The sequence below is a fragment of the Antechinus flavipes genome, chromosome 2 (genome assembly GCF_016432865.1).
Source record: "Antechinus flavipes isolate AdamAnt ecotype Samford, QLD, Australia chromosome 2, AdamAnt_v2, whole genome shotgun sequence".
NCBI lineage: Eukaryota > Metazoa > Chordata > Mammalia > Dasyuromorphia > Dasyuridae > Antechinus > Antechinus flavipes.
Genome location: NC_067399.1, coordinates 509,116,837 through 509,129,555, shown reverse-complemented (window position 1 = coordinate 509,129,555; position 12,719 = coordinate 509,116,837). Strand labels below are relative to the sequence as shown.

At 43.8% G+C, this 12,719-nt stretch overlaps 1 protein-coding gene across 1 annotated transcript in view; it reads right to left on the bottom strand.

Annotated features, from left to right (window-relative positions):
- Nucleotides 1–9,089, bottom strand: part of NOTCH1 (notch receptor 1) — a 71,643-nt gene extending 62,554 nt beyond the window's left edge. Inside the window, exons 1-2 of the mRNA XM_051980318.1 lie at nt 8,781–9,089; nt 5,850–5,931 (exon numbers count right to left, since the gene is read on the bottom strand). Coding sequence (XP_051836278.1) covers nt 5,850–5,931; nt 8,781–8,838 — 140 coding nt within the window. The 5' untranslated portion in view covers nt 8,839–9,089. The remainder of the gene's footprint in view (nt 1–5,849; nt 5,932–8,780) is intronic.
- Between the last annotated feature and the right edge of the window lie 3,630 nt (nt 9,090–12,719).

The window sequence follows — 12,719 nt, the reverse complement described above, 5'->3', positions numbered from 1 at the left end:
CCAGAACATCTTTGTAATACAGAAAAGGAGTTATATGCATCTGCAATCACCTGGAAGAGAGCCACCTTCCTCTATGTGGGCCCAGCTGTCTTCCCTGGAGAATGACCAAAAGTTCTGTCAAGTTATGCCTGAGGAAAACTGAGGCACGGCCTTCCATCACACTGCCTCAATTCCTGCCATCCTACTTGGATCTGTTAGAGCTAGATGTTGCTTAATCCAAACTTTCATTTTTCAAATGGGAAAACTAACATCAGACATAGGATATACCTTGGTCATGACCACAAATCAGAATAGAAACCAGAGCCTAAGTTTCAACGAGAGGAGTGTAATGAATAAGGAGACAGGAGGGGATGAAGGAGAGACTTGATCTTGCTCCCAGGCCAGGAAATATCAGATCTCTTCTGTACAGTCCTTAAAGCCTTTTCTGAGAAAAAAAACCAGCCACACCTGACAGAGACAGCTCAGTTATAAGAACAGGCCATAAATGATCAAAAGTATGGAAGACCACATTAATTATTCCCCGAGGCCAGTCGCTAGTTAAATCTGTTTGTGCTTCCTACAATTCACATTCCTCTAAAGGATGTTCTCAGTCTACAGGAACAGGTGGCTCCAAGAACATCTCTCTTAACAGAAAGGTGAGTCACTTTTATTGGCTAGCAACTGACCAACCTATTCTTGGCCATGTGACTGCTCTGTCTCTGTACCTGTGGGTTTGCAAATAAATAGAGAATAAAAGTGTATTCTCCTTGTTTAGTTTTTAATGGAGAAAAATCATCCTGTAATTCCATATTTTGCAAAAGACCATCTCCCTTCCCCTTCCAGCTTAGAATAATTCCATAGTGTCTTCTGGAGTGGCTGTTCCCTGGTCTAGGAGCTCCAGAAAACATGCAAAAATGAAATGAACTTTCTGCTGGTGGAAAGAAATGTATGGGTGGAAAGCCTTAGAATAATGATTTTTACTCCTGCCCTCAACTTTTTTTTTTTTTTTTTTTTTTTTTTTTTGGCTATGAGATGAGGTAGGCTGTTTGTCCAGAAAAAAGATCCCTCCTCTTTTGCCCCCAACTGCAGTGGACGATTACTCGAAGCATAAATGTCATAATTGAAGAAATTTAATTAGTCCCAAAGACCTGATCTAGCAGACAAATGGAGGATTGGGAAGTTTACAATTCTAGTTTCTCTCACAAAGATTCAGTGTAACACCTCAGGCAATTCATTTCATCTCTCCTAGCCTCAGTTTTCCCATCTATAAAATGGAAATAATCAAACTGCCTACTCCCACCTTATGGGGGAGCAGAATGTCTGTATAGTACTTTTATGATCTCCAGATGAAAGCTTCTGTCAAAGTGCAAAGTTATTATTGTTACATTATTGAGGAGAGCAATCTAGACTCTCAATCAACTCAGAAAAGCCACATCCTTTCACTATTTATAGAACAGACATGAGAAACAGGAAAGGTCCCTCCTCTCCTAAAGTACTGGGGAGATGGGGGGGGAATTATTCTTCCCAACTTCAGATGGGAGTGGAATGCTAAGACTCAATGGTTCTGTATCTTCGTGAGACCTGAGCAAATAACCTTCAAATTGCATCACCTCAGAGACTCCTTACCAGGCAATGGATTGGTCCTTGTGGCCTGGCACACTTTACATGGTGCAGTTTCTTAGATCCTCATGCTACTGTGAATCACCTTTATCTCCTGCTCTCCCTGCAAAACTGACCATTTATATCCCCTCACAGTCTTTGCTAAAATCAAGATTATAGCCTCGGAGCCCCTTTACCCAGAAAGATCTCAGTTTAGTTATTTCAGAGGTTCCTTTAATCCATTGTTCATTCAACTCCACCCTCTTCCTGTCCAGCCTACAGTACTGTTCCCTTTCACCCCCCCTTAAATTTTTTTTTTAGGGAAAAACTCAAAAAGACAATATATACTATAAGAAAATGTTCTTTTTAAAACATTAGGGATAGAATTAAATAGAAAGATAAGATCCAAACTTTGTAGGATCTTCTATGTTGCTATCCACTCATCTTTCTAACTATCTAGAACCCAACAGTTTATAGGCAAACCCTTCTACTTGACACTCAGTATTTTTAAACGTGTTTTTGTAACCCTTACATCCTCTAACTATAAGACAGAATTGCTGCATAAACAGAGGAAGTCCTGTAACAGACTCATTTTTTTTTCTCTCCCAGCTTGAAACCAATGATTAGATTTAACCTCTTTTCCTCTGTCACCTCTTTCTATCCAAAACAAGATTGGTACCTCAGCTTAGTATAAAGAGTATTCAACCAGGAATCACAAGACCTGGGCTCTACTCTCAGTTTAATACTTAGCATTGAGTGGCTGGGCAAATCATACCCTAAGCCTTAGTTCCCTTATCTGTAAATATAGATTTATTATCCCTTGCCATGCCTATCTTACAGAAATGTACAAAACTCAGTGGTCCCTCTACCAAATCCTTCTCATTGCCGTATTGGAAAACATCTCTCCTTCTTTGCCTTTCCAAATGTATATATGTAAAGCCGGTTTCTCCCTGTAGAGAAATCTGCTCTTTCTCTATGGAAGGGTCCTGGGGCACCCTCCTAGGGAGGGCCACAGGGGGGCAGCTTGCATCACAAATAGCTCCCATCAAATGAGAAGGATTTTGCCTGTCCAAGGGAATTTGGCAATACAGAAGTTAAGAAGGACTAGGCTTTCAAACCCTGCTGGTGAAACAATGTATAGCAGCAAAAACCATCTCCCAGTGGTTCTCATTCAGTGACAAAGGTTACTTTGCCTTAGTACCATAAACAATTACATTCTGAATCCCTGATCCAGACTTATCAAAAAAGGGTCATTCTGGACCCAGCTTGCCTCAATATGGCCATGGCTCCCTGCTTTCCTGCTGTAACCGAGAACCCCCAAATGCCAGAACATTGCTCTACTAGAGTCATCCTGAGGTATTTATTTCACTCCATTTTCTAATTGGATTTGTAGGGGAAGTACAATAGGGCCTTTATGGCCCAACCGTGTTAAGTGCCAGGCCAAATTGAGGTGTGGCCCTGGGCCAAAAATGGAAGGGGCCAACTCAGCTTCTGCTATCTCTGCCCTGGACTGAGCTTCATTTAGGAAGCGTGGAAGTAGAGTTCCCAGTAAAGAGATATTTGGGAAGGGAGGAGGGAAAGAGTGGGGGATGGAGGAATAGCTCTTTCAAGGTCAGGTCTTCTGTTCCATGTTAGAGGGCTTAAGGCAGAGGATTAGGGGCTACAATAGTCAAATTATCTTCTAGAAATGAGAAAAGGGGTCTCTGTGAAAAGGCCCATGACTACTATGAAAATCCAGAGCTCTAGCCACAAGCATGATGTTGACACTAGCAACACTGTTGTGTCTTGTGGTGACCACAGGCATGGTAAAGGGAAATCACTTGCTTTATCCCAACAGAGTTTCCGTTTCCAACAGAGGGCAGCAAGCCAGAGGAGAAAACCTCCATGTCTGACAACCAAAATCTCCATCTCCACTGCTGGCTCTTTCCAGGTGACCCCCAGGTAGCAGCTGGGAAAGATCCTTTATCAACTTGGTGACCTGAACATTACAAGGGTAAGATTGTTGGAGCTAAAAAAGACCTTAATGAACATCCTGCCCAACCCAGTCATTTTAGGGATTAAGAAACTGAAGTCTAGAGAAGATGGATTTATTCAAGGTTAAAGAGAGAGAGAGGGAGCCAGGATCAGAGGCCAAGTCTCCCAATTCTGGGTGCAATGTGCCTTCTGTAGTACCATGCTGCTTCTCCAAAGTTTTTCTCCATCTCCAATTATATTATACTGAAAACTCTGTACATATGTAAATCGGCTGGGGGTGGGGTAAAACAAAATAGCCAAGAAGGAAAATAGGGGTGGGAGAAGAGATTGTGGGGTAGAAGGGTACGGGGAGAGTTATGCATTCTGGGAAGCCACACATGATTAGTCACACAGCATTAATCTGCCTCCCTCAACAATAGCTGCCGAATTTCGACTGAATCCCAGCTGTCGGTCCTTGAATGAAAGAAAACAAGATTTAGGGCATCAAGCGTCGGTGAGGCTTCTGCAGGGGGAAAAAAAAAGCCAAAAAGGAGGAAAAAAAAATCCAGCGTTCATTCATTAGTGGCTCACAAAGAGGTCTCCTCTTTGTCCATTAAACTGCTCATGGGCCTGATTAATTTGCTGAAGTTTTGGGGGAGGAAAGGGGTGAAAGGGGTGGAGTGAGGTGGGGAGGGGCAGGGACAAGAGCTACCAAACTAGGCAGGGTAGCTGGACTGAAACAGATGCACAAGCATGATGCCCAGTGTTGTCAAGGAAATCAGCCAGTCAACAGTTGGAATGAGAGGGCCTCTGAGATGCAGAGCAAGGGGCTACTTCTTAATCTGAAGCCTCAGTGGTAGGGATGCCTTCGCTCTTTTTTTTTTTTTTTCTTCCTCTTCCCCACGACTACCAAATGCTTCTCTCATTATTCACATCAAGGATGAACTCAAGTTGAAGAGCATCTGGCTTAGAGGCAAAAACTTGATCAAATTAAAATTTTTGATAATAATCCCTCACTCTTTTTTTCCTATTTAATTTGGTTAAAAAGTACTTATCGTGTTCACTGTTTATCTCCCTGGAGCTTCATAAAAGCCCCAGTAAAGGAAAATAAGAATTAAAAGTTCCATTTTACAGAGCAGGAAACTAAGGCTCTGGAAGAAATGATTTATTCATGATCATACAGATAATTTGGGAACCAGAATCCTGATCTCAAAAATATAGTCAGCTAATCAAGAAACATTTATTAAATGCCTTCTATGTACTAGGCCCCATGCTAAACACTTGGGATACAAAAAAAGAGGCAAAAATCAATCTTTGCCTTCAAGGAGCTCACAATTCTACCTGGGAAGTTAGATTTTTACAGAATAAAAGAATAAATATAGTCTACAGACAATTTGCAGGAAGTGAAATACTATGCAAGTCAACTTGGACTCCCCTATATCACTGAGCCACCTCCCTATTCCCTTTCCCCCTCCCCCATTCCCCCAGAAGTTTTTCTTTAAAAAGTTCCAACGACGTATTTGACCAATAAGGTATTATAGAGCTCTTTTTAAGAATTCAATCCTTGTACTAGAAAATCCAGAAATGCTAAATCTTAGGTACTGAAATTATAAAATTGTTAATTAAATTTATCCTAGAGAAAACTCATCCACAAAAAAGGGATTAGAACACCCATTTATTAAGCACCTTCGATGTTCTTGGCACTGTACTAAGAATTTAACAAATCTCATCTTCTTTTATCCTCACGACAACCCTAGGAGGCAGGTAATATCATTATTCCCATTTTACAGTTGAGGAAACTGAGACAGAGAGAAATTCAATTCATTGAACCTGAGCAAGTCAGTCACATGGCTAGTATTTGAGGCTGGATCTGAACTTAGGTTTTATGGACTACAGGAGCATTGTTCTATCCACTGAGATGGGCTGGAAGTTAAATACCAAATTCCACTTTGTCTCAGTATAGACATATTGCAAAATTGGACTATATCCACTGGAAGATCAACCCTACTTGAGAAGAGAAGAAAGGATAAGGAAATCCAGGCTCTGGCCCTTTACAAAAAAACATAAGTTGTTTTCTATTTTGATAGGAGGAAAAACTTTTAGACTAAACCAGCCACTGCAAATGTTGCAGCCAGTACTTATTAAGTGATTGTCTGGCTTTTTCAAATAAAAGTTACCTCACTAGCTCTCATCTTTGTACTATAGCTCAGAGGGAAACAATGACTTACTGTAAACACTATCAAAGACTGCTATACTGAAGACCCCACAAAAGCAGAAAGGAATGGTTCTCAGACCACTCCAAATGCAAGCATACTTACATGCAGGTTTCTGTTCCATTGTCATAGATTTCACACTTGCCTCCATTCAGACAGGTTTCTGAAGGTTGTGAACACCGAAAACCTAGGCGATATATACAAGAAGCCCATCAAGGATCAAATTTATAGATCTAAAGCTATTAATTAACATACCTACCTGTTTCTAACCCTGAAGACCTCAGGAGTCCAACCCTTAAACCTTCCAGAAAACTTGCTTCTTCATCCCCTCTTGTTGCACCCAGGATAAGCCATGGAATCACAGATTTAGAGCTGGACAAAAACCTTAGAGATCATCTTGTCCAACCCTTTTATTTATTTTTATTTATTTGACTTTTCAGCTTTATATCCTCCCTATCCCACCTCATCTAGCATAGTACTATAATCTATTTATACCAGCATATGCATTTTAATAAATGTTTATTATTGCAGAGTTGTTGAATTGCAAAAGAAAAATGTACATTTGCTAAATATGTGCATGCACACCCAAATACACATATATAAAAATATGTGTGTGTATATTCATAGAAAAGCATAGACACTGGTACCAGATTTCTTAGGGAGTAGATACCTTTCTAATGACTTCTTTTGATATTCTTAATGAAGTCAATAGGAGACAGGGGAAAAGAATAGCAGGCTGAAGTTTGGGCTCTTTCTATAATGCCAACTACCCAAGATCTACTCCAGACTACTAGCTCTAAATTACACAATAGCTTGGCAAAGGATGGGAAAGTTATCCAGAAACTAATCTGACCAACTCAACTACTCAAATATTCCACCAGCATGGCTTTCCCAAACTCTCTGAATCTCCCTTCTCGCCCACCCGCCCAGAAGCCTATACTTCAGGGGAGACCCACATCTTTCCATCGAGGAGGAGGGAAGGGAAGCAGAGGAAAGGGGAGGGGAGGGGGAGGGGAAAGGGAGGAGGGAGGGGGAAGCTGAGACTACAGTGAGCGCTCAGAAATGCAGTGAATTGTCTGCCTGTTCAAACATCCATGGTAAAGTGACTTATCTAGCCAGTCCTGGAGGGGGAGTCTGAATAGCCCCAAAGCAAGCCGCACACACTCCCCTCCTGGCTCGTGGGAAAATGCGACAGCTGCGGGGCCCAGCTTCCCCTGAACTCCAACAAAGCGGGAATCAGAGCCGCCCATTGTAGCTCGTTTAAAGACACCTCTTGTTGCATTATTAACTGTAGGGCTGGGATTGAATACTCTTACCTCTCGGGACACTCAATACCTGCTCCCGGGAAGATCTGAGAGGTACAACGGACTCGCCTTCAACCCCCAACCCCCCAAATGTTGGAGCAATTCACAAAATGCCACCCTCCCAAGTCCGATCCATTCTTGGGCAAAGAGCGAAGTGCTTCCCTCAAAGTTCGAATTAGGGGTGCGGGCTACATAAATCAAGCACGAGAAAGTAGTGGGCTCGTCCCCGCTTTGAGGCCTCCTTTCTTGGAGAGTCATCTCAAGCTAGAGTTTGGGCTGGGGTGTATGTGGGAAGCTGTGTCCAGAGTCTGAGGGCTTTAAAAATACTTTGTTTAGAGGAGCGAGTAGGGTTAGTGTTGTTCTTCTTTGCACCGCTCAGGGAGGGGCGCCCATGAGGCGTGGGAAGAAAAGAGGAGGGAGGCAGTACGAGGAGGACACCCGGCAGAGAGCTGCCTGACTCATCACTGCTCCGGGGGCTAGAGGGAGGAGGGAGCTGTGTGGGGGGCCCCCTACAAGTGATCGTTCACACAATCCCCTGAGAGTTGTCATTCCTTAAGGCCAGGAGAAAAGGAAACTCCAAAATAGAGGGTAAGACCACAGGAGCTAGAATATGTTCTCTGAAACACTTTTTTCCCCCAGGGAGGGTCACAAATGCTTAAAAGTTTTAGGCTTTTCGACCAAAAGTTCCCCAATCCCCAGGCTTTCTTGTCGCTTGTGGAACGACTGTCCTATCAAGGTGGCCAGGATCAAAAGAACGGCCAGGGTGCAGAGCCCCTGAAACCCCAGGGAAGTGGGGCCAATATAGATCCCACGGCCCCGGGGAACTGGTTTCCGTCGGTTTCCTCGCAAAATACTCTGAGCCCGAAAACCCCGCGCCGCTGACATCCGCCCCCAGCCCTAGACCCGAAAGTGTAGTGGGCAGACGGAGAAGAAAAGGCCGGAGGGAACAGGAAACCTGACTCAAGTTCGAATAGAAAAAGAACTCACCCGGCAGAGAAGAAACCCAAAGAGGGGGCGGGGAGGGGATGCAGAACGAGCGGGGAGCGGGGTGGAGGTTTGACCAGGGGGTGGTGTGTGTGTAAGTTTGGCCGCGGATGGGGAGACGCAGTTTTGGCCGCGGGACCAGAGACGCAGGTTTGGCAGGGGGCGGCAGAGAAAGCAGGCGAAGGGAGAGGGTCGCTATAAAACTCAGCCTAGTCTCAAGGCGGCCGGAGCTCTCCCCAGGACCTACACCTCCTATTAATTAGAACACACAATCCAGACTCTGGATCTTTCCCTCCCGATGCCACCACAATCTATGCCCTAAACAGAGCTCCAAACTAGGGTAAGAGCAGCCCTCCCTGTAGTGGAAGGGGGAATCCCCCCTCAAAAAAGGGGGAAATGGGGATGGATGACAGGACGTAGACAAGGGCGCAAAACTGAGAAATGGTGACTCCAGTGGGTCCCATCCCGGCTAGGAAGGTACTGACATTCCCCCATCGTTCCGCCACAGCCACCACCAACACCACGATCCCCGTAGTGATCAAGCCAGGTGGCTTCCCCCTCCCCTGAACTATACACATGCCTCTACGCCCTCTCCCCAATCTGGCTGGAACAGCCGCTTCCCTCCTTCCAACTGGGAAAAAGTTTTCTCAACGGCACACGAAGTTTGGGGGCTTGCCCGTCCCGCCTGATTGTTCCACCCCCGGAGCCACCGGGTCCCCATCTCCATTGGAGCACCTCCAAGTCCTACCTCGTGCGAGGACCGGCAGCAGCGACAGACAGACGACGGGCACCAGGAGCGGCCGCATGCCTCCCGCAGCGGCCAGCTCTCCCCAGCGGCGCTTCGCTCGGGAAATCCCAGAAAAGCTCACAGTGACATAAGGTCTCCGGGCGGGCAGGGAAATCCTAGGCAGTATCTCTCGGACAGGGAGCCAATCTCGCCCTTGCCTTCTTCTCCGCAAGTTGGCGGGCGCGCGTGCACTGCCCGAGTTCAGTCGTTCTGTCGCTCTCTCACAGACCTTTCCCCGCCGCGCCCGGCTCAACCCTATGCAACCTACAGCTGCCAAGACACTAAGTGAAGCGGCGAGCTCTGCGCCTCTCCCACTCCTCCTGCTCCTCCCCCTCCCTCCAGCTGTGAACGTTCCTCTTCCCCGAATCCTTCCGCTCCCCTTCCACTCCCTCTCTGTCTACAGACTCGCTTCGTTCAGTCCCAGAGCTCCCCGGAGAGATTGTGAGGTGAAGATGCTTCCTGGGGTGTCCAAAGCTCTCCCCGAAGGTCCTTGAGCACTTTTCTGGGGCTTGGAGGGCGTCCGGTGTCAAGGGACTACTTCTCGTTTGAAAGTTTCAGAAGCTACTGAAAGTTTGTTGCGAGCTTGCGGAGGGATTCTTGGCTCCTGCTACTAAGTTTCTGTTCTAGTCTTTTATGCATTTGCATGTCAATGGAGGAGCCGCTGGTACCGGGGGCCCGGGGGCCGGGAGAGTGGAGCTTAGGGTGTGTTCTACCCCAGCCAACCTCCCCTCCTGTCCCCCAAACCTTGTCATTCGCCTCCCATTACGGGCTGTTCTCTGGCGACTTCGGTTTGCCGAGGTGGAAAAGATAGGGAAAGTTGAAAGAAAGTTCAGGGCGAAGAGCCTGAGATTTGTCCTAAAGACTGTCTGATCTGACTGCCTTAAAAGGCAGCGAGCTGGGCCTGGGGACTTGGCTTTGGAGGAGTACTCTCGAGCCCCTCCTCGAGAGCTTTCCTCGAATGGGTGTTGGGTAAGAGCAAGACTTGGTGGGTGACCTAAATACCCCTTTACCAGTGCAGAAAAGTTTGTGCATCTATCCTGGTTCCCATGGCTTCAACCTTTCTCTATAACTCTGAAGCCTTCTAAGGGACCTGAGTGGTCCATTGGAAGGTTGCTCGGGGACTTGAATGCCTTTGGCCATGATGTCAGCTTGCACTTGACTCTCTTAGAGGAGATAGGTGATCAGGTGTCACAGAGTTTATCAATTCCATTGTACAGGTAAAGGAAACCAGGTCTTAGGGTGAGTAGTAAGTAAAATAAGGTTTTGAACCTAAAACCTAAAACTCCCAATCAGTCAGTATTTATTAAGCAACCAGAAACTATATAGATAGAGATACTAAGACAAAAACCTGTTTTCAGCTTCAGGAAGCTTACAAATTTGATGGAGTAAATATCTGCACATATAAGTGAGTATGAAATACATACTCTGTAAATAAAAAGGAGCTAGGAGAAAAGTTAGGGCAAGAGGTCCCAAAGAGCTATAAGTAGGAAGAACTTGAACTGGTTTTTGAAGAGGCAAAAGGAGACCTCGCTGGGGAAAGCTTGTGCACATTCAGAAGATGGAATGTTATGTACTAACAGAAGCAAATAGGCAGTTTAAGAGGAAGGTAGTGTGCATGAAGTGGAATAATGTGCAAGAAATCTAGAAAGGTCCTTTGGAGCCAGGCTGTGAAAAGCTTTGAATACAAAGTAGATGGTATTTTATCCTAGAAGCAATAAGGGGTCACTGCAGCTCTTAGACTAGACAAGTGACAGAATCAGATCTTTAGATTTTAGGATGTGGTTAATTTGGTGGAGGATATTTTGGAGAGAAGAGTCTAGAAGTGTGGAGACCAATTGGGATAACACTGCATTGGCCCACTCCAGAGGGATGAGTCCCTGGACCAGAGTGGAGAGAAGAAACTAGAGATAGATGAAGGAGGATCAATAGCAACTAATTAGAAATAGATGATGAGAAAGAGTCAAGGATGACTCTTAAGATTTTGATTTCAAGCTTGAGTTACTGAGAAGGAAAGAGGAAAAGTTAGGAAGATGTATGAGTTTGAGGAAAAAGATAATGAATTCTCCCTATTTTGGACTTGTTGAGTTGAGCTGCTTATGGGACATTTCAGTGGAGATATCCAACAGTCAGTTGTTGATTATGAGCCAGAGGTCAGGGAGGGAGGTTTGTAAATGTAGATCTGGAAGTCATCAACAAAAAGATGATAAGTGAACTCATGGAAACTATTGAGATCAAGGTAGAAAGAGTAGAATGTAGGATGTAGAGAGAGAAGAAAAGAGATCACAGGACAGATTCTTGGAACATACCCAGTTAGAGTATAGGCCATGATAATGATCCAGAAGATCAGATTGAGAGGTGTGCTCATCCTTGATAAACCAGTGACCAGACAAGCAGGTGGAAAATTAGATGAGTCAAAAGAAGATATGACTAGAAAGTGATCAGCAACATCACTGCTACCCAGTCTTCAAGAAGGATGGGGGGGGGGGGGAATGATGAGAAAAAGTTATGAGATTTGGCTAATTAAGAAATCACTGGTAACTTTAGAGAGAGAATTTGCTTGTCCTGGCTGGAAGCAGTCTGTCTCAGACTGGAATCTAAATCTCAGAGTTAGAAAATATTTCAAAAGTTCAATACATTTCAATACTTTTTTTGAGCAATGAGGTCAGAAGGCAAATCATAAGGATTTGAGAAGTGAGAGGAAGTGTAGTGAAAGAATGTAGTATTACCACCACTTCCTATTTCCCCCATCCATACCCCCAACTCCTGCCTTCTACATTCTTCAAACTTATGGCTCTGTCAGCCCAGCGTGAAGTTGAGCAATTCAGAGAAATGGATAATGAGATTGTAACTATCTAAATAGGCCCCATGTCAAAGACCCAACAAAGTTCCAGAAAGTGCCTGAGATGTGTAAAAACATGCTTTTCTTTTTTTATTTATGCAATTAGGGTCACTCAGAAATAAATTGAAGTGTCAAAACTCCCCTTCTACCTCATGGTATGTAGGCCTGTATTTGCTTTGTTTCCATTAAACAACCTTGCATTATTTTAGGTGCCAGAGAAGATATTTCATTGATTTATACAAAATTTTTGAACTATTCTTTTCCCTTTGTAATGAACTAGCAAGTTTAAGTGGGTAAATTCTCTTAGGAAACTGGAGACCACACTACCCTCTACCTTCTCAGAAGTAGCTAGGAAACTTTTTCATTTACAAATTGAGCTTCTGAATAATTTCTCTGTCTTATTTACAAACATTTCCCTAGAGTTGATAACAAATTGTAGTCTCTAGCACTTTGCAGATGGTTCCTAGATACTTGAGTCTGTTTGTTGGAGAATTATTTCACCAGAAGAAACCAAAATCTAACATGAAAGGTTACTTTAGCAGAGAGATGCTAAGTACAGCAGCTTCACAGTTAAGTGGCCATCTTTCCACCCACTCTGTCCCACAAGATCATATGATGGATCCCAGAATTTGTTTGTCCTGCTGGAAGGAGTCTGTCTCAGACTAGAATTTAAATCTCAAAGTTAGAAAATATTTCAAAAGTTCAATTCATAATCCATAATTCAATATGTTTTTTGAAAATGTTTTAAAAATCATTTTAATTATTTTTTTTATTAATTTGACATTTATTTACTTGATTATTTCTATTATACAAAGAATAGAAAAAGGGAATTGCATGTGAAACCATGAATCTCAATTACTGAAATCATGATTGTTATTTTTTTAAGTCTATCATTTCAATATATTCTTGTTTGCCTGTGTCTCTTTCTGAATTTTTCTTACAATCTCTTTTGTTTATTTAATAAATGTTTCATTAGCGATCTTTTTCCTCTTTATTTTGGTATCATTACCTTCCTGATTTCTCTTCCCCTCTTTTCTCCAAAAAATTCTGCTTTGCAACAA